Genomic DNA, 25,287 nt, shown 5'->3' with positions numbered 1-25,287 from the left:
TGGGACTTAATGGCACCATGTTGTCTGGCGTCCTCTCACTGCTGCGCGGGAGATGATGCCTCATTTTCTGAGCTACAGCAGCTTGAGGTCCTTGCACTGTGCTTGGGGAGGCCACAAGGAAGCCATGCTCAAGCCCTTGTGAGTTGCCATTCTAATATTACTACTACTACTGCTGCTGCTGCTGTGTTCATTTTGTTACTGGATGGTTTGTGGTTGTAGTTTTATGATTTGTAACAAGCAGTGCTTTTTTCTGGGGGGACACAGGGGTACGCATACTCCTAAACATTTTGTGAATAGTTTGGCCTCATTGCGGGGCAGTATATCAATATGAGTAGGAAAATGAGTACCCCTAAACTTATTAAGAAAAAAAAGCACTGGTATTAATTATGTGCTCGGTTTTTAATTGCTGTATTTTTGCAACCCACCCTAGATTCATAGAACTGAAGAGTTGGAAGGGATCACAAGTCATCTAGTCCAAATCCCTACAATGCAGGAATCTTAACTGAAGAATCCCTGACAGATGGCCATCCAACCTCTGCTTAAAAACCTCTAATGAAGGAGAATCCACCACCTTCAGATGGAATCTGCTGCGCTGTGGGAACAGCTCTTACCATCAGAAAGTTTTTCCTAACCTTTAGCTGGAATCTCCTTTTTTGTAATTCAAGGTATAGATCCTACCCTCTGGAGCAGAACTGGCACCATTTGGTAAAAAGTGAGCTGTAAGTATTTCATCATCATATCATGCTATTTGTTGTTCAGTCTTGTTATGTAGAACATAAGTTTTCCTGGACCACTTGGTGTCATTTGATACCAACCAAGGTAACCTTCTGAATTGCTCGTTTGGGTTTGGCATGAAGGCATTGCTTTATGGTGGGGTTCTGCTCACTCCTGGACAGTTGTTCTCAGAAGAATGGTGCTGGGGGACTTTTGCTCTGCCCCATCTACATGAAACCACTGGAAGAAGTCATCATGAGGGTAGGGTTGCAGTCTCATCTCTGTGCTGTTCTATGTCTCTTTTCCATTTTCTGATCCCAGGGAGGCAGTACTGTAGAAGTTCTAAACTGGTACTTGGGAGTTGTTTTGCGGATGGGCAAGGGCAAAATTCCAAGGAAAAATCTTGAGTAGCATGCAAGTGCTGTGGGGGTTGGGATACCATATGCTACAGAAAGTGGTTTACAACTGGCCTTCGATAGGGTGGTACACCGTATCACCCGAAAGACCAGCGATGCAGTTTGGGAATTTTCTTGAGAGCTCACACAGATCAAAGGCTCAGGTGGTGGGGTTAGCCATGACTGTTTTACCAACTGCGGCCCTATTTAGAGAGGTCAGACCTAGCCACAGTAATCCATGTTCTAGGCACGTCCAAGATTGATGACTGTAATGTCATCTCCATGGGACTGCACTTGAAATTCAGCTGCTTCAGAATACAGTATACCCACCAGGGTCTTGATGTAGACAAGGTGGCAAGACTCCTGAACACTATACCAGCAACACTGGTTGCTGGTGTATTTTCAATCCCAACTTAAAAGTACTGGTTTTAACCTTCAAAGCAAGTCACCTGTCACTTGGTGAATCAATACTTCATAAATCGATACATCTGTTGAAGCAATTCAGTTTGTATTAAATAGTACTCCCAGCTACACCCCACCAGTCACTCAAATGGTAACATATGACACCAGGGGTGTAGAGATGAACGACAAAGGAACCATCAGGTGCTTGTGTGTGCGCTCTTAGATCCTGGTCCTCAAGGAGGAACTGTTTGACAATTTAAGTACTGGAACTCTTAGTATGACTGTTACCAAGCTTTATCAATCTTATTCAATGAATCTGAAGAACCTATGTAACAGGAATTAGCAAATGGTCATTACCATCCCAGAGCTTCCTCTTAACATAGCACTGACACAGGGCCTCCATATTGTTTTTGAAAGGTTTTAAAAGCCAGGTTCACGACTATCATTTTTTGAACTTTGTAAGCCTTCACTTTGTTTTATAGACCATTCTTGGAGCCTTTTTGGCTGAAGAGTAGGATAAAAATTTCTCAAATAATTAAGGCTGTAACTAAATTTTGCAGCATGTATGCTGATCAAACTTTGGCAGTAGCTACTTATAGACCCCAGTAAAGGAATCCCATTGAAAACAAAGTAATTCAACCAAGATACATTCTGAACACTTTTATTTCTAGATACTTCCAGAGTAACTGTACATGCAAAACTGCATTAGTCACAATAGATTTACAGTAGTCTCTAATCTATTTTAAGTGTGGAATTTAGAATCCTTTTTACAGTATATAAAAAGACTAAACATCAATATCCCAGAACTTTGAATAGGATGTTTAAATATTCCACTTTTTAAAGTTGCAATACCTAGTTACTAGGCATTGTATGTTACAGATGGTTGAGTTATCAGAACTTCAGAGGCTTAACAGCAACATTGCAGAACAAATCTAAGCTCCCAACGTATCCCCCCCCTTTTCTGTCCACAGCCAACCTCAAAACCCTGCCAATCCACTTAACCAATAGAATTTATTCGCCTGTATATAGGATTGTACAGTGCTATTTGTCATGAGAAGACACTCCCTCAATGGCATCTCACATAAACTTTAAAAAGAAATTTAACAAAAATAAAGGTGTAACATCTTCAAAAATAAATATAAAGAGGGAATGCAGACAAGTGTCAAGACGTTTTGGCAGGTCACATTCATAATATACAAAATATAACTTATTCAAAGCCAAGGGCAAAAGAAATATATCCAAATTTCTCTTTCAAGAAGTCAACCATTTAATCCACTTCTTCCATGCGTGATGTGTCATCATCTCCTTCAAGCGGTGGCATTTCTTCAGCAACTGCAGGGGTAGTTTCTTCTGTAGCAGTATCATCTTCATCTATACCTGTAATTAAATTATAGTGTTTTATCACTAAATTTAACTCTAGTATCTTTAGCAAAAATTGAATTCTATACTATGTTTTATTTCCACAACAATAAAGCTTTCCCAACTATACAACATTTAGTTAATGAGATTTAACTTACCCAAACCAAGTTTTATCATTCTATAGATACGGTTGGCATGTGTCTGGGGGTCTTCTAGACTGAAGCCAGATGACAGGAGAGCAGTCTCATACAGCAGGATGACTAGGTCCTTCACTGATTTGTCATTCTTATCAGCTTCTGCCTTCTGCCTCAGTGTCTCAATAATAGAATGGTCAGGATTGATCTCCAGATGCTTCTTGGCAGCCATGTAGCCCATTGTGGAGTTATCCCTGAGTGCTTGTGCTTTCATTATCCTCTCCATGTTTGCTGTCCAGCCATATGTGCTGGTCACAATACAGCATGGGGAAGTCACCAATCGGTTGGAGACTACAACCTAGAAGTACATAGAGAGATTTAGAGAGAAAATCCATACAGCTAAATGTGTTACAGTACTAACATTTTTGCACGTGAATGTTAGCTTATTGGGTATTTAGTCTGTACCAAACTAATGGGGATTAGTTGTACCAAACTTAATGGGGATACATGCAGGCTACTTCAACATACAAGTACACCAGCATAATTAAGCTTTAGTTATCAAACAGCAATCCATTAGGTAGCACTAAGAATTTAAAAGATTTAGACAAAGATTAGAAAGGTGGTATAGTGGTGAACACCACAGATATCAGATTGGCTGGGATTAGGTCTCAAATTCAATCTTTGGCACCTCCAGTTAAACTCTATAGAGTCAGAGCTGGAAGAACTTCTGCAAACTGTTGCTTGGCAAAATGAACTAATAGTCTAACAGTAACAGATAACTTATGAACTTGCAGGAAACAATCTGACAACTGCTTTTACCAGAGTTTATATATTATTTCATGCTTACCTTCTCTACTTTCTTTTCAAGTATATCTTTCATGATCTTGCAGAGGCTTTCAAACTTTGCTTTCTTCTCCTCCTGTTTCTTTTTCTCCTCTTCATCTTCAGGAAGTTCCAGTCCCTCTTTTGTTACTGAAACCAAAGTCTTCCCCTCAAATTCTTTTAGCTGCTGTACACAGTATTCATCAATGGGCTCAATCATGTAAATTACTTCCAAACCATGTTTACGAAGGCGCTCCACAAAAGCAGAGTTTGCTACTTGATCTTTGGTTTCACCTACAAAGAGAGAAACAGATTCAATTACTTTAACTAAGCACTCCTCCATCCCCAAAATTCATTAAGTTAAGACCAGTTTCCCTCAAATGAAATTTGCTACCAAGCCACAAACGTATGCAGCACCAATGCCCAGAGTAATAATAGTCTAAAACACAGAAGATGAAATATGGCAAACCTGTGCAACAAATTCAAATTCTATAAAGCTACCCTTGGTCAATACTCAAGTCAGTCTAAAATGCAACATCTAGACAACTAATAATCCTCCGTCAATCAAGGTAACTAGACTTCATTTCACTACTGAGAGTTGTTGTCATTTTAGCTTCTAGTTATAAAAGTGAAACTTGCCTGTAATGTAGTATATATGTTTCTGATTTTCCTTCATCCGGGTGCAATAATCTTTTAATGATACCATCTCATCCCCGGATGCAGAAGTATAGTATCTCAATAACTCTGATAGTTTCTTGCGATTCTGTGAATCCTCATGTATGCCAAGCTGGAAGGAAGTTACAATTTTTATGTTAGGTATTACCCAAGACTCAAAAGAAAGTTTTAAACATTTGATTGGGAGCTGCCCAGAGTGGCTGGGCAAACTCAGCCAGATGGGCGGGGTATAAATAAATTATTATTAAGTGCATTATCTGACCCAACCAACCTTAATGTTTTTGGAAAACTGCTCATAGAACTTCTTGTAGTTTTCTTTATCTTCTGCCAACTCAGTAAAGAGTTCTAAGCATTTCTTGACTAAGTTCTTCCGGATCACTTTCAGAATCTTGCTCTGTTGCAGCATTTCACGGGAGATATTTAGAGGCAGGTCTTCTGAATCAACAACACCTCGCATGAAATCTGTGAAGAACATATTCATTAGCCTATCATGCAGAGTAATAATCTATTCCTAGGCATGGGTTATTTATATGCCTAAGTAATGGTATGCTGCTTTCAATTTATAACAAGGTTTCCTGAAACGATCATCCCCTAGGGTAGATAGGGCACAGTGAAAGGGGTTAATAAAGACCTGGGGTCAAAAAAAGCCTAGGGTTGTAGAAGAAGTTTATGATGGCAAGTGAATAAAGATTAATCAGAAATAATTGCCATGGGCATGTTCACCTTCTTAGCAAATGAGAAGCCTCTATTTAGAAAGACAAATCCACAACTGCTATTGGAAAATGCTGCTTTATTGCCAATTGTTTTAAATACAGTTGCAGGGATCAATGCATGGTATCATTATTTCCCCTCATTTTACTTAATTGTTCCCAGTTATGGTATTTGTTCATTAATAAATGTTGATTATATACTTCTTGATTTTACTTTATATTTGCATAAAATTTAGGTTGGGGTCACTGACACACTTTGTAAGCTCTTTTGAGTGGCAAGTGAATTCTTAGATTTGGGAAATTCTGATTTAGAAAAAAGGTAGTACATCATGGCAGCGTTATCATGCTGCACACACATCACTCACTTGGCATTAGAAGTTATTAAAAAATGGAATTTAAAATAGAAGCACTACACACATAACATACATTAGTTCACTCAAGATATGCGAGGGGCTGCATTTACACTTATATTATACATCTTCCAGGCCACTCTGCACGCATCACAGGTAGCAGCAACTTCCATCCTATATCTACCAGGATACCACTTAGTAGATGCAGAGCTATTCACTTACTCAGATATTCAGGGATTAATTCTTCACAGTTATCCATGATGAACACTCTGCGCACATACAGCTTGATGTTATTCTTTTTCTTTCTGTTTTCAAACAAGTCAAAAGGTGCACGCCTTGGAACAAACAAGAGTGCTCTGAATTCCAGCTGCCCTTCCACAGAGAAGTGCTGCAAAAAGAGGAAGTTGTAGTGAAACATCTGGAGAGCCCAAGGATTCCTTCACCCCCTACGTGCCCACTTCCATTGGCGGAATGGGCACTTTTACACGTGCCATGTAATACCCGCAGCACTTCTGTAAGAACTCATTGGCACAATGTAGCAGCACTGTCACTTTGTAACTCCTTGCCCATTGATAGTTTTCTTTTTTGGTGCCTGCTGAAGATATTCTTATTTAGGCAAGCCTACCTACATTTTTAGAATGTTTTTTGAGTTTTAACTTGTCAGTGGTTTTAACTTTCTGTATGTTTTAAATTTTGATTGCAATTTTTTTTAGTAATGTTACTGTTTCATCAATTTTGTAAACCTCATTGAGGGCCTTTTCTACAATCAAGCTATACTACAACTTTAGTTTCCATAAGTAACAATCTTACTTTGACTGCTAGATGATCTTCCCAGTCATTGGTCAGGCTCTTGTAGAATTCCCCGTATTCTTCATTAGTAATGTCATCTGGGTTCCTGGTCCAAATTGGCTTAGTCTTATTCAGCTCTTCCTGGTCAATGTACTTCTCCTTGATCTTCTTCTTTTTCTTCTTGTCGCCCTCTTTCTTTTCCTCTTCCTCATCAGAGCCAACATCTTCAATCTCAGGTTTATCTTCAGCTTTTTCTTCCTTTTCTTCCTTCTCTTCCTCTTTTTCCTCAGCCTCATCATCACTCACCTCTTTATCACGCTCTTTCTCCACCTGCCCACAAAAAACAAAGTTGAAACAAGGCCAGTGAATTTGCATGACTGAACTACATAACAAGTGAAAAGACCACTGGTTGATAAGGAAGCACATAAACCTCCACAATACCACTTTCTTTCACAGCTTTGAACTTCAGTTGCCCTCCTATTCCAACCTATTAGAGTGACTAGTTAATCCAAAATAATTTGCTGCAACCTTTCATTATTAAAGCTTTACCAATGCTTGAGCATGCACTGAAAATGTTGCTTCCCTTGCTATTTTTGACACACATGTGAACTGCTTGGTAGTTCTTATTTCAAGGAGAATTAAGAACTATGATTTTTGTATCTGGTACACAATACAATGGTTCTGGAGACAAAGTCACTTACAAAAAGTGTTATTGGATATCCAATAAACTGGGAATGCTTCTTGACTATTTCTTTAATTCGTCTCTCTTCAATGTATTCTGTTTGATCTTCCTTCAAATGTAGAATAACCTTTGTACCACGGCCTAAAGGCTCACCTGCAACACAGAGTTACAGAAGTTAACTGCCACTGCCACAAAAGCTATTTTGAGTATTTGACTGCTAAGTAACAATTCCAAACAGCCAACTTTAGAATTTAATATTTTAATGTGCATAATATGTTGGCTCAGTACAATTACTGATCTAGTTTTGTACCAGAGCTCTAGTTTTCCTTAGAATCATGGCAATTTACCAATAAGATGAGAACATTAACATTCCTTACCATTGTCCAGCCGGACAGTAAATGATCCACCAGCTGAAGACTCCCAAGCATACTGTTCATCATCATTGTGCTTGGTGATCACGGTTACTTTCTCAGCAACCAGATACGCAGAGTAGAAACCAACACCAAATTGACCAATCATGGAGATATCTGCACCAGCTTGCAAGGCCTCCATGAAGGCTTTGGTGCCAGATTTGGCGATGGTTCCCAAGTTATTCACCAGATCAGCTTTGGTCATTCCAATGCCAGTATCCACAATAGTCAGGGTACGATCATGCTTGTTAGGAATAAGGTTGATCTTCAGATCCTTTCCAGAATCCAGTTTGCTTGGGTCAGTCAAACTCTCATATCTGATTTTATCCAGAGCCTGTAGAACACAAGGTAACCTTTTCAGTGTTTAGGAAACCTTAACATAAGCCAATTATTTGTTTTCTACCCCTTGGGAGATTTACTTACATCAGATGAATTGGAGATAAGCTCCCTGAGGAAGATTTCCTTATTGGAATAGAAAGTGTTGATGATCAGGGACATCAACTGAGCTATCTCTGCCTGGAAGGCAAAGGTCTCCACATCCTCCTCCATTGGCTGATCTTGTGTGTGTACTTCCTCTGGCATCTACCAATAGTAAAGAAATTTTTTTTAAAGCACAGATCATTGAATGTAGCCAATGAATTAACAATTGCATGTTTTAAGCATCCTAACTAGGGTCCTAAGTATCTGTTATCCATGTAGAAAGATTATGTTTAAAGTTTACTTTAGTGGGGAGTCAGTTTTAACTCAATTTCAAATATTGTATATACTAGACAATTAACTAGTTCATCAATAACAGTTCCCAAAGTAATGTTTCACAGAGCAAGAATTTCTGAAAGCAGCTTGCCATGCAAATTTTTCCTGTTATAAAGTACACATTGCATGGAGCAATGATAAATCAATCTTACTGTGAAAAAAGTTCACTCTGCCATACATAATATGCACCCGTTTTAAGAAATCCTGGCAGCTAATTTAAAAAAGGCCAATGTTCGCTGTGTGTGCGCTGGCTGCATCTACTCGGCATTAAACCCCACCGAATTCCACAAGCTTAACAACTTCTGAACGAACAGGTAAGAAAGAAGGCTTAAAGATGGTCTAGCAGGGGCTTTTTGCTATTGTAACATGAACCATTTAAACCTGAAACTCGAGGGGGGGGGACGACTCAACAGCAGCTGCAAAACGGCCCCCCTCTGCCTAGCGAAACAACCAACGGCGAAAGAAACCGAATGAAAGAGGGACACTGCACTGGCTCTCCCAAGACGCCAGTCCCTGCGCCCCCTGCCGGCCTCGACGCGGAACACACTAAATCCTTCTAGAAACTGCTAGAGCCTTCCCGCCCACCCTCTTTTTTTTTGCCCTTTCAAACCCCTCCCTTCACCAGCGCTTTGACAAGCCAATCCTCTCGACCGTGCCGCGAAGCTGCCAGAGACTTAACGTGCACGCGCCGCCACGGCGGAAGACATTCCCCCCCCCTCCCGCACCCCAACTCGCACCCGCCTCCCCATCACCACCGCCGTCCCCACGAGCGCCGCTTCCACCCTCCCCTCCCCCCCCCGCCCAGTACCGGACAATCGAGAACACCCGCCCGCTCCTTCGACGTAACCGCCTTCCGCTTATCGGCTCCGTTATTATGTCCGTTAGCCCCGAGCAACCCTGTCTATTTATTCTTCCCCGCAGAAAAACGCCGACTCTTTATTTACTGTATGGTGCAGTTTTCTACGCACACGTAGAACGAGCGGCGAGAGCGGGAATAAGAGGCACGCGGCCCATTTGCTTCGCTGAGGTGTTTATGTGGGGGAAAGAGGCATCTTTCCCCGCTTGTACCTTCTAAACCTCCCCACCCCCCCAAAAAAATCTCTTCAACCGCCTCCAACTCCGTCCTCCACTTCTTTCCTCCGTCCTTCTCCCCTTCCCCATCACCGCGCGGCACCTCAAAGCACCGGCAATTCCGCCCCGTCACTTCTCCGATGCCACTTCTGTGGCTATCGCGACGGGTGTCCGTGAGGGGCAACAGACACCGCCAACTGCCGTCCCCCTACCTAGCGGCCTCCTCACCTTGGCGGCGGTTGGATGACCAGGCTGCTTGAGAACGCTTCCTCTCAGAGAGCTCACTCCCCCGCTACCTCCTCTCGAGCTGCACTGCGCGGCGCCCCCGCCTCACGCTCGCCTTATATAGCCTCGCCGCCGCCTCTTTCCAGAACCATCGGGAACCTTCACTGACAGAGAACGCGCGGGGCGGGGAGCAGGCGGGGTTTCGCCTCCCGCGCGAGGGGGGAAAGGGGAGGAGCCAAGCTTGGGAGGGAGGGAGATGCGGCAAGGCGCGCATGCGCTAACCGCGCCTCTCTTTACCTTCCCACATGGAAAGTCGCAGAGTTGATATGCGAGGAGCTCTGTCTTCTTCCCTTACCCCCGCCTCGCGGGAGACTGCGCATGCGCTAGCGCAGAAGTCCCCGCGAGGGGCCGCTGGAGGAGGAGGGAAACGCTGCATCTTGGCGCGGTGACGCCGTCGCCCTCGTTACGGAGAACAACCGAGAAGCAAGGGCGGGGCTTCTCGTCTTTTCTTTGCCTTGCCCCGCCCATCCTTCATCGAACTAATGAGGAGGGGCAGCATTGCGCCCTTCCCCCTGCGCGAGGCTTGAGAAGCTTCCCGACGCTGCCTCACCTCAGAATGTCCTAGAAGCCGCGAGAAGCTGGAGGTGTTCCTCTTCTTCCGCTCCACAAACACTTAAGAACTGCCCGGAAACGTCAAGACTTCGTTTCAGTTTACACACACACAGTTGCCCCCTTGAAAACAAACTGTATTCCACAACCGCCTCTCCTACCATGTGTGATTTATAGCTATATATCATATATACCTTAGGATGACTCCCCATGAGCCCATGAATATCTGCAGACCCTCCACGTGTCCCTATTTTCCAGGGAATTCCCTGATTTAGAGAGCCCCTGGTTTCTGATTTGATCGCGAAATGTCCCACTTTTCCTTAGGATGTTCCTATTTTCATTGGAGAAATATTGGAGGGTATGGAGTTATCCGACCCCCACCCCAGCCATCTGAAGAAAATCTTGCATAAGGAAGTTTTGTTTTTTTTTAAAAAAAGGTTTTATTATGTTTTTATATACAGTTACAGATGCTTCGGGTTGTGCGTTTTCGGGTTGCGCACTGCGCCGAACCTGGAAGTACCGGAACAGGTTACTTCCGGCGCATGTGCACTAAATCGCACTTTGCGCATGCACAGAAGTGCCGAATCGCAACCCGCACAGACGCAGCGCTGCGGGTTGCAAACGTGTCTCCCGTACGGATTACGTTCGCAACCCGAGCATCCACTGTATGTTGTAAGCTGCCCAGAGTGACTGGGGTAACCCAGGAAGATGTGTGGGGTATAAATAGTAAAATTATCATGATGGAATGGGACGTCTCTATTTGCATCGGAGGGTGCGTATCCGCAAAGGCTTGTGCCAGAATCTGTCAGTGCCTCAAAACTGCTATTGTGGCAAATGGAGCCAGCCCACCCATGAGGCAAGTGAGACAACTGCCTCAGGTGGCAGAATCCACAGATCTGGCCTTCAAGGGACGTATCACCCTCCACTGTGGTACCAGTGATGGCTGCAGCGGCACGTTCTTTGGAAGCTGAATCTGCTGCCTGCTTGGGAGCTCTACCAATGCTGTCTCTACGGTGGCCTCCGGGCAAATCGGAGGTGCTGCTGGTCTCCCAGGAAGGAAATGGGAGCTGCCCTGTGTGGTCTCCTGGGCTCTGCACCCACCTGGCGATATTTAGATTGGGCCCCTTCCCCGCACACGATGGCCTTCGATTCCTACCTTTAACGTTTGGGCAAGCTTGATTTGATTCTCCCCCTTGTTCCTGATATAGATCTTCATCTACCCCTTTTTCCCTGATGGGGAGGTCCCCACCATTTTGTGGTTCGCCTCAGTTGCCAAAATGTCTTGGTGGCAAATAACACTCAAAGTAATTTGGAGACTCCTGACCTCTTCCCCCATCCTGGCACAGAGGGGAAGGGGGACTTGGTGGAACTAGACTAAATGGGCATGTGTTTGCTCCAGCTTTATCATTGCTGGGACCCAAAAGACTCCTGAGCCACTTGCCTGCGCTCGCTTTCCTTGACTGAGATTCAGCCCAGAGAACCAAATCATATTTGCCACACCACTGTGAAAAGATGAGAACACAGGGCCACCCCAATACATTTTGCTGCCTGAGGCAAAGGGACAACAATGCACCTCCCTTTTCCATTCCACATACAGGAGGAGCCAGGTGGATATTACTTCAGCACTAGCAATCTGATAGCCTCCTGCACTGTACCTGTGGCAATAGGCTAGTTCAAGGTAGCCGGTACCACATGTTTTTGACAGAATCTCCCCAGATCAGAATACACAAGTTTACTTATCATAGTAGCTAAGTTCAGTAATGCACACAAACACAACATAAAATTGCACTAAAAGAGAAACATAACATTATTTCTAACAGCCCACTTGCACTACAAGGCAAGCATTAATTACTTAGCTTGGTTATGGAATAAACCACAATAGCCTTTGCTGGTTTAACTGTTTGAAACTAACACAGCAGCTACCCACTGGAAATCCTTCATATTTTCAGATTTAGGAAGGGACCTAGGAACTACATTACATCCAGTGGCATAGCGTGGGTTGTCAGCACCCGGGGCAAGGCAAGTAATTTGCGCCCCCTAACCCGTGGATTTTAGCACTCGAGCCAGGTAGGGGCAGAGAGCTGCGAGTGCGAGCACGCCCCCCCCCAGATGTTGCGCCCGGTGCGGCCGCCCCCCCCTGCACCCCCCACGCTATGCCACTGATTACATCAAGTCAGATCAGTATGCAGCATCTAGCCCCAAACTGAATGGTGATGCCTCTCCAGGGTTTCAGAAAGCAGTGTTTCCCGGCCCTACTAAGAGAACCCAGGAATTGAATGTGGTGCTTTTTGTATGCCATGATAAGTACCACAACACCTGCCGGGGTTGGGCTAGATCATCCCTAGGGTCCCCTCCAACTCTACGATTCCAAGAACCTCTGCTTAAAAGCCTCTAATGAAGGAGAGGCCTCCACCTTCCAAGGGAGTCCACTGTCGAAGTAGAGTGCTAAGCTGGGATCTTCTTTGAATCCATTGTGTTGAGTTTCCCACACCATTCATCTGGACCTGGGAACTAGCTAAGGTTAGATGTGTCTGCATGCAGGAAACTTTTCTGCAGTTACATTACGTATCTGTGTTTAAAAATACATCATGTGTGAAACAGCCCACAGAGTATACTCATCTCCAGAACTGGAGCTCAAAAAGCTGTGCCCTTGGAAGCACACCGTTTTGAAATTCACTCAGACTCGGCACTGTGTGCTATATACTTAAAGCTGCCAGACAAAAAAGCATCAAAAATAAGAAAGCATGTGGAGCCAAGGTGTCTGCAACATTTCCGGGAATAAAATAGGGTATGGGAACACACACACACACAGAGCACGCAATATACTAGAGGTTCTGTTTTTGGTATGGCTCTGCAGATAAGGTCTCAAGCTCTTATTAGAGGATCTAGATTTCACATGGGGATGTTGTCAACAATAGCAATTCTGCCTGCCATCCTTCTGCAACAATGTTTAGTCAGCCTTACTCGTTTTGATTTCCCAGCCCCTGCTGCTGACAGGGAATAACATGGTAGCATGTTGCTGGGTGTTGTGTCCAACATACTGACAGAGCATCACACAGAATGCTCACTGCCCCACCAGGGCATGTCATTTTCAGGAGCAAAACTTAATTTTTGCAAAATTATTAAACATGTTAAAAAATATGTTTTGGGGTGTGAGGAATTCAAATCTGCTATTCTTTTTGTGATTGGACAACATGTAGCTTTGTAAGTCTACGTCTGATGAAGAAGCACATAAACTGCTTTAGGAAAACCAAAGAATTTTAAGTTTACCTTCTGAAAATATCAGGAGATTCTAAATAATAATAATAATAATAATAATAATAATAATAGTAATAATAATATGAAATAATACATAATAAAATTGCAAGTACTCGGCAATCATTTTTAATGATTTCTATGCAATTTTACACACATTTCATTTAGCAAGCAAAACAAATTCATATTAATTTAACCAAAATAGCTTTTGAGTTCCCAAGTCATGTTTCAACTTTTTAGAACCCAACATTTTTGGAATTAGAGAGTTTAAAAATTCAGCATGTCCTATGGCCATCCCTTCACCCCCCCCCCCATGGTAAAGTTTGTCATTGAGGGAGACCTGTCTATCTTTCCAAAGTATAAGAGGCTTCATCCCCTCAGAAGGGTTGGCTTTGCCTGCAATTAGCATCAAATTCGAGCAAACACACTTTGAAAGTTTCCTGCACAAACAAAAAAACCCTTGCTAAATCTGGCTGGAATTTAGCAGGCAGGCTTAATCTACTCTAGAAAGGCTGCCTTGACAGCAAATTCCAGCAAAGTTTATTTTTTAGATTCCTCATTATAGTCAATGAGGGCAAAACAGAACTTTTGATTTAACTTATCATATTTGGACCCAAATAACAAATAAAATCAGAGCATCACACAGTATGCCTGACACGGATTGGGCTGTTTCCAAATGCTACATATAGAGGATTAATCTTGTGGTAGCAGCACAGCCTTAATATTTCTGACTAAATCATACAGAATATTCAAATGCATCTTAGAAAGGATACAGGAAAGATGCTAGGATTGTCTAATAGTGAACAATCTCTTCATTTGTTGAGATGGAGAATCCAAAGCAGAATAATTAACTAGGGTCCATTTGCATTGTATTCTGTTCATCCCCTCTACAGTTCCATCAGAGCCTCTCATTCTCTGTTATCAAGTCATCTATGGCAACAAGCAAGCAAGCAAGCTCTCTTCCAAATAACTTTGCCTAAAAATATGCATCTGCTCCCTGTTCTGCCAAAAACATCCAGTAACATCTCAGAAGGGCACACGGGTGGAGAATCTATAGAGAGAATATACACTGCTCTGATCTCCATTGGGGATGCGGGTGGCTCCCTTAGACCAAAAGACACCCCAGGTGTTACATAGTCAACAGCTGGACGCAGATTAAGATAGCTTTTATGATTTTATTTTGCTAAATTTCCTAGAGTTGTATCTCCATTACTATAAACTCCTTTACTATCTATAACATTAACCTATATTAACCAATAACATTGAACCATGACACTGAAGACAAGAGTTTCCAACTCTGTCAGAAGTTATAGGCAAGTGTTATCCTATAACTTAAAATGTTTTTTTTGGGGGGGGGGTTATTGGGTTGTTTTTGTTTCGATTTTATGTATTTTGTGTTATTATATTGTGATTTTATCCTGAGACCTGCGGGTATAGGGCGGAATACAAATTTAACAAATAATAGAAATAATAATAAACAATTTTACTTTCCTTATCACAAAAGGTCAGATCTTTTGAGGAAATGGGTTTGTTGCAGAATATGTTCCAATCAACTATAATTCTATCCAAAAATAGTGACAGTCTGACGGCGTCCGAGATCCAAAGTGCAAAGGGTAGATCTGGTCCCCACCTCACCCGCCTCATGTTCCTTGAATTCTGTTCCCATGCCTTTCTGTGGATATGTAAGCTGTGAGTCATTCATAAAGTATACTACAGTGGTACCTCAGGTTACAGACTCCGCTAACCCAATGAACCTAATGTGTTCTTTGGGGGGTAGGGCTATTGGGTTATTGTTTTATTTTTATTATGTATTTTGGTTTTATATCTTGATTTTATTCTGTGAACTGCCCTGAGACCCCCAGATATAGGGTAGTATATAAATTCTATTATTATTATTATTATTATTATTATTATTATTATTAATAATTTATTTATTTACACCAAAAATTGACAAGCTCAAACCAAGCTAAAACCAAAGCCCATAAATGCCAAACAAACTACTGAGGAAATACATGCAGCTACTGAGGAAATGCACACAGCTAGATATTGCAGCTCACTCCCTTGCAGGTTAAGGGAGGACATGGGCAGCAGCATCGGTACTGTGTGTTCACATACAAGTCAGCTGCAATATATAGCTTAGAAGGCAGCCTCCAAGGAAGCTGAGTGGTAATGCTACTAGGACAATGAAAAAGAGCAAGCGGACCAAGGCAGGCATCAGAGACCCATGTGCTTTTGAAAGCATCAGCAAATAAAGCCATCTCTATAGTTCTACTAGGGAAGCAGGTGGCGCTGTGGGTTAAAGCCTCAGCGCCTAGGGCTTGCCGATCGAAAGGTCGGCGGTTCGAATCCCTGCGGCGGGGTGCGCTCCCGCTGCTCGGTCCCAGCGCCTGTCAACCTAGCAGTTCGAAAGCACCTCCGGGTGCAAGTAGATAAATAGGGACCGCTTACCGGCGGGAAGGTAAACGGCGTTTCCGTGTGCGGCTCTGGCTCGCCAGAGCAGCGATGTCACGCTGGCCACGTGACCCGGAAGTGTCTCCGGACAGCGCTGGCCCCTGGCCTCTTAAGTGAGATGGGCGCACAACCCCAGAGTCTGTCAAGACTGGCCCGTACGGGCAGGGGTACCTTTACCTTTTATAGTTCTACTGGAGTTAGGAAAAGGAATGTTGCACTGCTCCACCTCCCCACTAGCAGATGGTACCTCATCAATGCAAGCTGCAACCCTACCCACGCAGAGAAGAAGGCAGAGTACATCATGCCTGCAGTTCATAGGCAGGCACGTGTGTTGCCAGAGGCAACCATCACACCCACTCCAGTCGATTCTCTCTCCATCTCTCTCTTTTCCATTGCTTTCATTTGGTGAATTAGTTGCGTCCCTCCAAGCATACAGAATTAAGGAGGGGGAAGTTGAATCTATAAAGAACAGTACAGATCATTGCATGTGAAATGTGCAAGAAACAGACCTGCTTTTCTGAGCTCCGTTTCGGAAAAGAGATACAGTCATACCTCGGGTTACAGACACTTCAGGTTGTGTGTTTTCGGGTTACGGACGCACTGAAACCCAGAAGTACCGGAACGGGTTACTTCTGGGTTTTAGTGCTCGCACATGAGCAGAAACACTAAATCACGCTTTGCGCATGCGCAGAAGCACCGAATCACAATCCACACATGCACAGATGCGGCGCTGTGGGTTGCGGACGCTGCGGGTTGCGAACGTGCCTCCCGCACGGATCACGTTTGCAACCCAAGCGTCCACTGTACTGTACAAGGAAGGGCTGTAGCTCAGTGGTAGACCATGTGAGCTGCATACAAAAGGTCCCAGGTTCAGTCTCGGTGTTATGTACTGAGTTGAATAGGATCCAAAATGAAGCAGTCTGATTGGTCGTAGAACAACAGGATCCAAAACGCAGCAGTCTGATTGGTCCTAGAACAATAGGATTCAGAATGCAGCAGTCTGATTGGTCCTAGAACAATGCAGCAGTATGATTGGTCTGCAGGAGCCACCCAATCCAGCTCCAGATGGAAGTGAATCCACAACCTGATTGGCCTACAGGAGAATTCTGGAATTAGCCAATCACACGCAGCCCATTGTGTACATAATGTATATAAAGCAGATACTTTGGGGAAACTTTCATTCCTCCTCACCACTATGAGCTGAATAAAGAGCATGAAATCCACTCTCGACTCCAAGTATATTTCACTCTGGTTTCTTCAGGTGGGGCTGGAACTGGCTACACCTGCTTGAAACACTGGAAAACCACAACCTTTCAAGTGACAATACTAAGATAGAAGGACCACTGGTCCAATTAGGTATAAGACAGCTTCCTGTTTCAAGTATACTCAGATAGGCATGAACCCTTCAAAGTAATCCATGATGAACACCCCATGGGCACACAGCATGATGGACTTCTTTTTTGGGATAAGAAGAACCACTCAGGATTCCAACCATTGTTCCATGGCAGAGTAGTCCAAGAGCGTGGCTTTGTCGAGTGATGTGAAGTGAGAATATTCTCTGCTAGAAAATTCTCCGGAGAATATTCTCCACAAACTGTAAATTCTGTGTTGTCTACACAGCTGCGTTAAATGTACACACCTCATTAATTGAGAATATTCTTGGGACTATTCTCCAAAAGATTATTCTCGAGAATTTAACATCACTAGGTACAGTATACAAAAATGGGGACATAACATCATAATTTAAAGCAGACATGGGTAGAGCCAGGGAATGTGCATATCTAACTGCCCATGGAGGTATGGCTATGGATGTAGAAAAAATAATTTAGGTTGAGCTTGGGCGGTTGATTTGGTATAACACTAGCAGGTGTTACAAGCCTTTGCGTCTATGAAATGTTAGAGACTGTGCTTTAATGGACTATATCACGATATGCAACTTGTGCATGGAGAAAAGGCTGTTCAGGAACATTGTTCTCCAAGAGCATTAAAGACTATTTATGGCACAGCTAGTGATGTTAAATTCTCGAGAATAATCTTTTGGAGAATATTCTCGAGAGTATTCTCGATTAATGAGGTGTGTCCATTTAAAGCAGCTGTGTAGACGGCACAGAATTTACCGTATTTTTCGCTCTATAGGATGCACTTTTCCCCCTCCAAAAATTAAGGGGGAATGTGTGTGCGTCCTATGGAGTGAATGTAGGCTCCTTGGCTTCAGTGATAGCAACACGAAGCCTCTGAAGCACAGAGGGAGCGCTCCCTCCGCGCTCCGGAGGCTATGCGTCGCTTTCGCTGAAGCCTGGAGAGCAAGAGGGGTCGGTGCACACCGACCCCTCTCGCTCTCCAGGCTTCAGGGATAGCCGCCTGAAGCCTTTGGAGCACAGCACGAGTTCCCACTGTGCTCCGCAGGCTTCAGGTTCCTTTTACTGAAGCCGGGAGAGCAAGACTCTCCTGCCGCTTCGCTGAAGGGGCGCTGAGCAGAGAGGGGGAGATTTTTTTTTCTTGTTCTCCCCCTCTAAAACAAGGTGCATCCTATGGTCGGGTGCGTCCTATAGAGCGAAAAATACAGTACATTTTGTGGATAATATTCTCCAGAGCATTTTCTAGCAGAGAATATTCTCACCTCACATCACTAACTATACCAACCAGCAAAGTGCAACAAGCATTCAGGGCTCTGTGCTGGAAGTTCTTATTGTATCTCTTCTGCAGCATGGTTTTAATAATTCAGAAATCTCACCGAGTTCAATAATAAAATAGTTTTCCCCCCTCCACCACACACACCTACAGTCTGGAGTAAATATAGACCACTCAGCTGTTGCATGTGTAAACCAAAAGAAAGTGGGAGGTAAGCTGCAGTAAGGGAAGTAGGCGTTGGGTCTTGTCCAGAGTCTCTCTTGTTAACGGAAAGAGGGAGTAAATTCTCCTTTCTTGCAACATGAACCAAATTCACCAGAGGGAGCTAAAGTAATACATTCAGATTCTAATATTATGTGCAAATGTTCATGCTACACCAGAAACATTACAGCATTCCTGATTTTTCTATTGATAGTTTTATTCTATTAACATTTATTCTTTGCTATTTAGATACATTTATAAAGTTATTATTATTTGGATAATCTATTATATGCATGCTGTAAAATGTGATATGGAATCTGTACCTTGGAACACTGGAACGTGCTGCTGTGATGCCACAGTTGCAAGGGGCCTAGCTCATAATTTTCTACCAGGCTATGTCTGCTTGGGTAGTTTCTCTTCCTATGGGAAATTAGTGAAACAAATGCTTTCAAACAAATTGCTATTTAGGATTGCCGGTTTCAGATTATAACAAGGTTGCTGTGCGATCACATGCTTGTTAATACACTATGTTCAGCAGGGTTGAACAACATAGGGTTGTGCACAGGACAACAACCTCAGGCAGCTTCTAGGAGGTTAGTTGTATTAGTCTGTTGCAGCAAAAACAGCAATGAATTTTGTAGCACCTTACAGACCGAGCAATTTTATCAAGGCATAAGCTTTCACAGACTAGCGTCCATTTCATAGCTGAGTCAGCAGAGCATGAGACTTGTGGTCCCTTCTAATCCTACAAATCTATTATTCTATCTATATTAGCAGAAACTTATCTTTACATGTGTATTTTATATGTCAATCATGCCTTTCTTTGTTACCACAAACGGCTGGCTATAGAACAGGCACAGGCAAACTTGGCCCTCTGGATGTTTTGGGACTACAACTCCCATCATCCCTGACCGCTGGTCCTGTTAGCTAGGGATGATGGGAGTTGTAGTCCCAAAAGCATCTGGAGGGCCGAGTTTGCCTATGCCTGCTATAGAAGCTGCTTCCCTCCTACAGAACTGCAAATTAGAAACTGTATTTCACCCAGGTAAGTGGGGTCAGGATTGCAGTCTTACTTGTAATTTTAAAAACAGGCACGAACACAAGTCTGGCCCCCCTCACCGCCACGAACATGCTGTATGCGGCATTCCAGGCACTCACATTCTGTAATCTTTATTACATAGCTAGACTTGCAGCTATGAAGGTGATATTGTGCTTTATGTACTAGGTCTTGAAAGTGACAGTTTCCTTGAGATAAGAGCAGATCATATCACAACTGGATTCACAATGATTTAGCCCAGCTTTCAAAAATAATTTGCATTGGTTTGAAGGTTCATGAAAAGCTATGAAAGGAAGCTTACAGGTGGTTTTTCCTTGGCTTTTTTGGAATTGGTTCTTTTGAGATAATTTTCATTGCCGTTGCAGATACAGCACATTGTATTATCTGTAAGTCCAGCCACGTAATAGATGTTCTAAAAAGCAAATGGCTCGGAATGTGACATGCAGTATGTTGCAAATACCACCACAGACCTTTGTACCCATTTCAGAAATCACAAGTCAGCAGCCACAATGGAGGCTATTGCAAGATAATAATAATATAAATGTCCACAGCTATTCAGACTTAGAAATATTCCAAGCACCATCCAAACTCGGGACACTATTTCTTTCCTATATTTTTGTCCTGTTTTCTAGACTATTATCTCCAAAAGCAGATCACATAAATGAAAAAAACCAAAGAGATAAAAAGCATAGGCCCTGACATCAGGCTTACAAACTCAAAAGGTAAAACATACAAGGGAAGGTGAGTGGACAGTATTTGTAGAGTAGAAAGATCAGCCTTTCAAGGCCGAAACACAGTGGTAAGCTGGAAGAATTTACATCCAGTGGATTGTGAAATCATTATATTAAACAACAGAGGTCCCTCAATGGAATTGTACATGCCCATTCTTATTATTTCTGAGGCTTACAGATCTTAGCAATTTTTTTTTTTTTGCACTATACCTTGTAAACCTCCCCCACCCCTTTTCCTGCCCCCAGATCTTTATCTACCCCCTGCACATTCCTATCAGCCCTCAAAGGGGTCAATATCATTTTGGGCTAAAAGACGAAGCCCACTCACTTTTTCTGGAGACTCTCGCTCTCACTCTCTATCTCACATACACACACACACACACACACACACACACAGAGAGAGGTCTTGCTATTGTGAGGATTAAAAAAAGGGTGGAAGAAGAACCATGTAAAGTATAGAATTGTAGTGTTTATAGGGACCACAATGGTCAAGTTCAGGCATCCCCAACCTGCGGCCCTCCAGATGTTTTGGCCTACAACTCCCATGACCCCTAGCTAACAGGACCAGTGGTCAGGGATGATGGGAATTGTAGTCCAAAACATCTGGAGGGCCAAAGGGTGGGGATGCCAGGTCTAGTCCAATCCTCTTCTATGCAGGAATCTCAACTAGAACCTCCAAGACAAATGGCCATCAAAACCTCTGCTTAAAAACCTCCAATGAAGGAGAGTTCACCACCTTCCAAGAGAGCCCACTGCACTGTTGAACAGCTCTCACCATAAGAAAGTTCCTCCTGCTGTATAGTCAGAATCTCCTTTATTGCAACTTGAATCCATTGGTTTGGGTTCTACCCTCTAGAGCAGGAGAAAACAAGCTTGCTCCATCCTCCATGGGACAGCCCTTAGCTATTTGAAGATGGCAGTCATGTCTGCTCTCAGTCTCCTCTTTTCCAGGCTACACATACCTAGCTCCTTTAACCGTTCCAGATCCTTTATGATCAGGGTCACCCTCATCCGCACATGTTCCAGCTTGTTAACTTCTTTCTGAAATTGTGGCACCAAGAACTGGACACAATACTCCAGGTGTGGCCTGACCAAGGCAGAATAGAGCAGCACTATGACTACCCTTAGGGAAGAAGAAGAAGAAGAAGAAGAAGAAGAGTTTGGATTTAATATCCCGCCTTTCACTCCCCTTCAGGAGTCTCAAAGCGGCTAACAATCTCCTTTCCCTTCCTCCCCCACAACAAACACTCTGTGAGGTGAGTGGGGCTGAGAGACTTCAGAGAAGTGTGACTGGCCCAAGGTCACCCAGCAGCTGCATGTGGAGGAGCGGGGACGCGAACCCGGTTCCCCAGATTACGTGACTACCGCTCTTAACCACTACACCACACTGGCTCTCACTGTTACACCACACTGGGGATACTGGTGGTGCTGTGGGTTAAACCACAGAGGCTAGGACTTGCCGATCAGAAGGTCGGCGGTTCGAATCCCCGTGACGGGGTGAGCTCCTGTTGCTCGGTCCCTGCTCCTGCCAACCTAGCAGTTCGAAAGCACGTCAAAGTGCAAGTAGATAAATAGGTACCGCTCTGGCAAGAAGGTAAACAGCATTTCCGTGCGCTGCTCTGGTTCGCCAGAAGCGGCTTAGTCATGCTGGCCACATGACCCGGAAGCTGTATGCCGGCTCCCTGGGCCAATAAAGCGAGATGAGTGCCGCAACCCCAGAGTCGGCCACAACTGGACCTAATGGTCAGGGGTCCCTTTACATTTTATGACTACCATTGATCTAGACACTATACTTCTGTGTATGCAGCCTCTAATATAATTAGCGCCCCCCCAATAGCTCCTTTGCTGGAAGCAACAATACAAACTGCACAGTGAAGAAACAAAAGCCTATCATACGCATTCCTTAAGCAATGAAGAGCATGTGCAGAGTGCTTTCCCCTAGATTATCATGATCTATATACTTACACTCTGCCTTTTTCCCTTAAGCCTTTTCCCTTTTCGTCTAAGCCCTTTATGGCTTAGGGCCCTCGTATTTACGGGACCGCCTCTCCTGGTATGCCCCACAGAGGACCTTAAGGTCCATGAATAATCATAGTTTAGAGGTCCTGGGCCCTAAGGAAGACTATCCTCCACCAGGGCCAGGGCCTTTTCAGTGATGGCTCTGACCTGGTGGTACACTCTGTCCCATGAGACTAGGGCCCTTCAGAATTTAACCTCCTTCCGTCAGGCCTGTAAGACAGAGCTATTCCGCCTGGCCTTTAATTTGAATTCAACCTGATCTTTTATTTCCCTTCTCTTCCCTCCCCTTTTATGAAGATTACTCGCTCTGAGACCCCACAGCTAATTTTCCCCTGGCCTCCTCGCTGGCCCAAGTAGGGCTAATTCAGCCAGCTAGCCCTGGTGATTATCTAATGCTTATTAAATGAATTTCCCCTGAATAGATTTCTGAACTTTGAATTTTATTGTTATTCATGTTTTTATACTGTATTTTATGCTGCTTTTACAATTAAGTGCTTTAAATTTGTTGTTAGCCGCCCTGAGCCTGGTTTTTGAACCGGGAGGGGTGGGGTATAAAGAAAGTTATATTATTAAGGTAAAGGTAAAGGTACCCCTGCCCGTACGGGCCAGTCTTGACAGACTCTGGGGTTGTGCGCCCATCTCACTTAAGAGGCCAGGGGCCAGCACTGTCCGGAGACACTTCCGGGTCACGTGGCCAGCGTGACATCACTGCTCTGGCGAGCCAGAGCCGCACACGGAAACGCCGTTTACCTTCCCGCTGGTAAGCGGTCCCTATTTATCTACTTGCACCCGGAGGTGCTTTCGAACTGCTAGGTTGGCAGGCGCTGGGACCGAGCAGCGGGAGCGCACCCCGCCGCAGGGATTCGAACCGCCGACCTTTCGATCGGCAAGGACTAAAGGTAAAGGTAAAGGGACCCCTGACCATTAGGTCCAGTCGTGGCTGACTCTGGGGTTGCGGTGCTCATCTTGCTTTACTGGCCGAGGGAGCCGGTGGCGTACAGCTTCCGGGTCATGTGGCCAGCATGACTAAGCCGCTTCTGGCGAACCAGAGCAGCACACGGAAACACCGTTTACCTTCCCGCTGGAGCAGTACCTATTTATCTACTTGCACTTTGACATGCTTTCGAACTGCTAGGTTGGCAGGAGCATTATGCGGCTTGAGAGAGAGAGAGAGAGAGAGAGAGAAAACAAGAACCCCCTCAAAAGATGGGGGGAAATCATTTTTTTAAAAACGGACAGTGATATCATTAAAACTATATCCATATATAAAATCTACGAAAGCCATATGAACAATTTTAAAAAAAACACAACAGCAGGGCACCTGCCCTTTAATTAACAGCAGCCGCCCCTTTCCTATCTCCTTGCACGCCTCCAGCCTGCCTTTGCCCTCCTCGCTTCTTCCTCATCTCTCTTTCTCCGCCCCCTTCCGCTCCGGAGGCTCCTCCCTTTTCTCCCCCCCCTTCCTACCACCTGAAAGCTTTGCCTCGCCCCTCCTCATCGCATCCCCCAAAGGGGCGCAGCAGGCGCACGCGCAGCGCCGCGGTAAACAAGGGGTGGGGAGGGAAAGGCCCGAGGCCCCGCCCACATCGCGGCGTGAACGTTCCACGGGCTTCCCTTCCCTTTGGCTTTCGGGCAGGGGAAGCGAGCTTTCCCCCTTTCTTGGCGGCGGCGGCGGCGGCGCCTGCGCGCTGGCCTCAACATCCGGGCACTGGGGCAGGATGAATGCTCCTTTCCAAGATGGCGGCGGAGGGAGGAGGGAAGGAGATGAACGAGATTAAGACCCAGTTTACCACCCGCGAGGGGCTGTACAAGCTGCTGAGCCACTCGGAGTACAGCCGGCCCAACAGGGTGCCCTTCAACTCGCAGGGCTCCAACCCCGTCCGCGTCTCCTTCGTCAACGTCAACGACCAGAGCGGCAACGGCGACCGGCTCTGCTTCAATGTGGGCCGGGAGCTCTACTTCTACATCTACAAGGGGGTCCGCAAGGTAAAGGGACGGGAAGGGGCTGCCGGCGCCGCGCTGAGGGAGGCGGCGCGGCCTGAGGAGGGGCGCTCGGGGCTAGCCGGGTGGCATGAAGGGGCGCCCGGCCCTCTCTGGCTGGGCTCACCCTCGCCGAGAGGCTGCCTGACTGGCGTAACCGCCTCCGCCGCGCGGGAGCTGTCAACAAACACGTTTCCCTCGCTTCCTTTAAAAAAAAAAAGGGGGGGGGAGAAATCCGTTAAAGGGTCCCCCACCCCTTGTAGCTTTTTTGGGTAGGTGGGTTGGTGGGAGGGGGGTAACTTTGCGTGGTTTGGAGAGCAATGGAGGTGTCCTTGCCGGGCTCAGGCGTATAGGGCAGGTCACACAGGTCTCTCTTAGGTGATGTGGGTCTTCACTTTGAATAAGATAAAAGCAAATGGAAGCGGGGAGGCGGCAGCAAGACCTTTTCTTCTTCTTCTTTTTGCCTTGGAAGTCTTTAATGTAACCTGCCCTCTTGACAGGAAGCACAAAAAGGTGTCTCTGGAAGTATGTGTGGGTGGACTGCTGGGTACCTTTAAAAAGTTGGCTGCCGTGCTCTTCGAGGAAGAGCAATAAAATAAGAAGGATGGGCTTCTTGTTCTGTTGATTTACTTTTTTTCTTTTAAGAAGCGCTGTTAGCTAAAGCAGTATTGATCATTTTGGTATTCCAGGAACGCTTGTGCTGTAAGGTGAATGTATTTACCCTTAAACAAACCTGGTCTATAGGAGCCCTTCCAGCTCTCGGTTTACAGGACAAATGAATTCTGGATGCGTTCATTTTCATTCACTGCCTCATGAGATTTTGGGAGGAAAAAATTATTTTGTCATCATTGTGTCAACACCC

The 25,287-nt window shown here is 44.7% G+C and overlaps 2 protein-coding genes across 2 annotated transcripts in view; one reads left to right on the top strand and one right to left on the bottom strand.

Moving 5' to 3' along the window:
* Positions 1 to 2,156: 2,156 nt before the first annotated feature.
* HSP90AA1 (heat shock protein 90 alpha family class A member 1) lies at positions 2,157 to 9,646 on the bottom strand. Its single transcript, XM_079992916.1, has 11 exons — positions 9,495 to 9,646; positions 7,866 to 8,024; positions 7,410 to 7,776; positions 7,052 to 7,185; positions 6,372 to 6,680; positions 5,784 to 5,949; positions 4,773 to 4,963; positions 4,466 to 4,613; positions 3,852 to 4,120; positions 3,029 to 3,362; positions 2,157 to 2,888 (listed from the first exon to the last, which is right to left on the bottom strand). The coding sequence occupies exons 2-11, from the start codon at positions 8,022 to 8,024 to the stop codon at positions 2,779 to 2,781; spliced, it is 2,187 nt and encodes a 728-aa protein (XP_079849042.1). The 5' UTR covers positions 9,495 to 9,646; the 3' UTR covers positions 2,157 to 2,778.
* A 14,412-nt stretch (positions 9,647 to 24,058) lies between these two features.
* Positions 24,059 to 25,287, top strand: part of WDR20 (WD repeat domain 20) — a 57,502-nt gene continuing 56,273 nt past the window's right edge. The window contains exon 1 of the mRNA XM_079996013.1: positions 24,059 to 24,431. Coding sequence (XP_079852139.1) covers positions 24,168 to 24,431 — 264 coding nt within the window. The 5' untranslated portion in view covers positions 24,059 to 24,167. The remainder of the gene's footprint in view (positions 24,432 to 25,287) is intronic.

Source organism: Podarcis cretensis, assembly GCF_951804945.1.
Source record: "Podarcis cretensis genome assembly, chromosome: 1".
NCBI classification, from domain to species: Eukaryota; Metazoa; Chordata; class Lepidosauria; order Squamata; family Lacertidae; genus Podarcis; species Podarcis cretensis.
The sequence above is the reverse complement of the archived record's forward strand: the minus strand, read 5'-3'. Positions and strand labels throughout refer to the sequence as shown.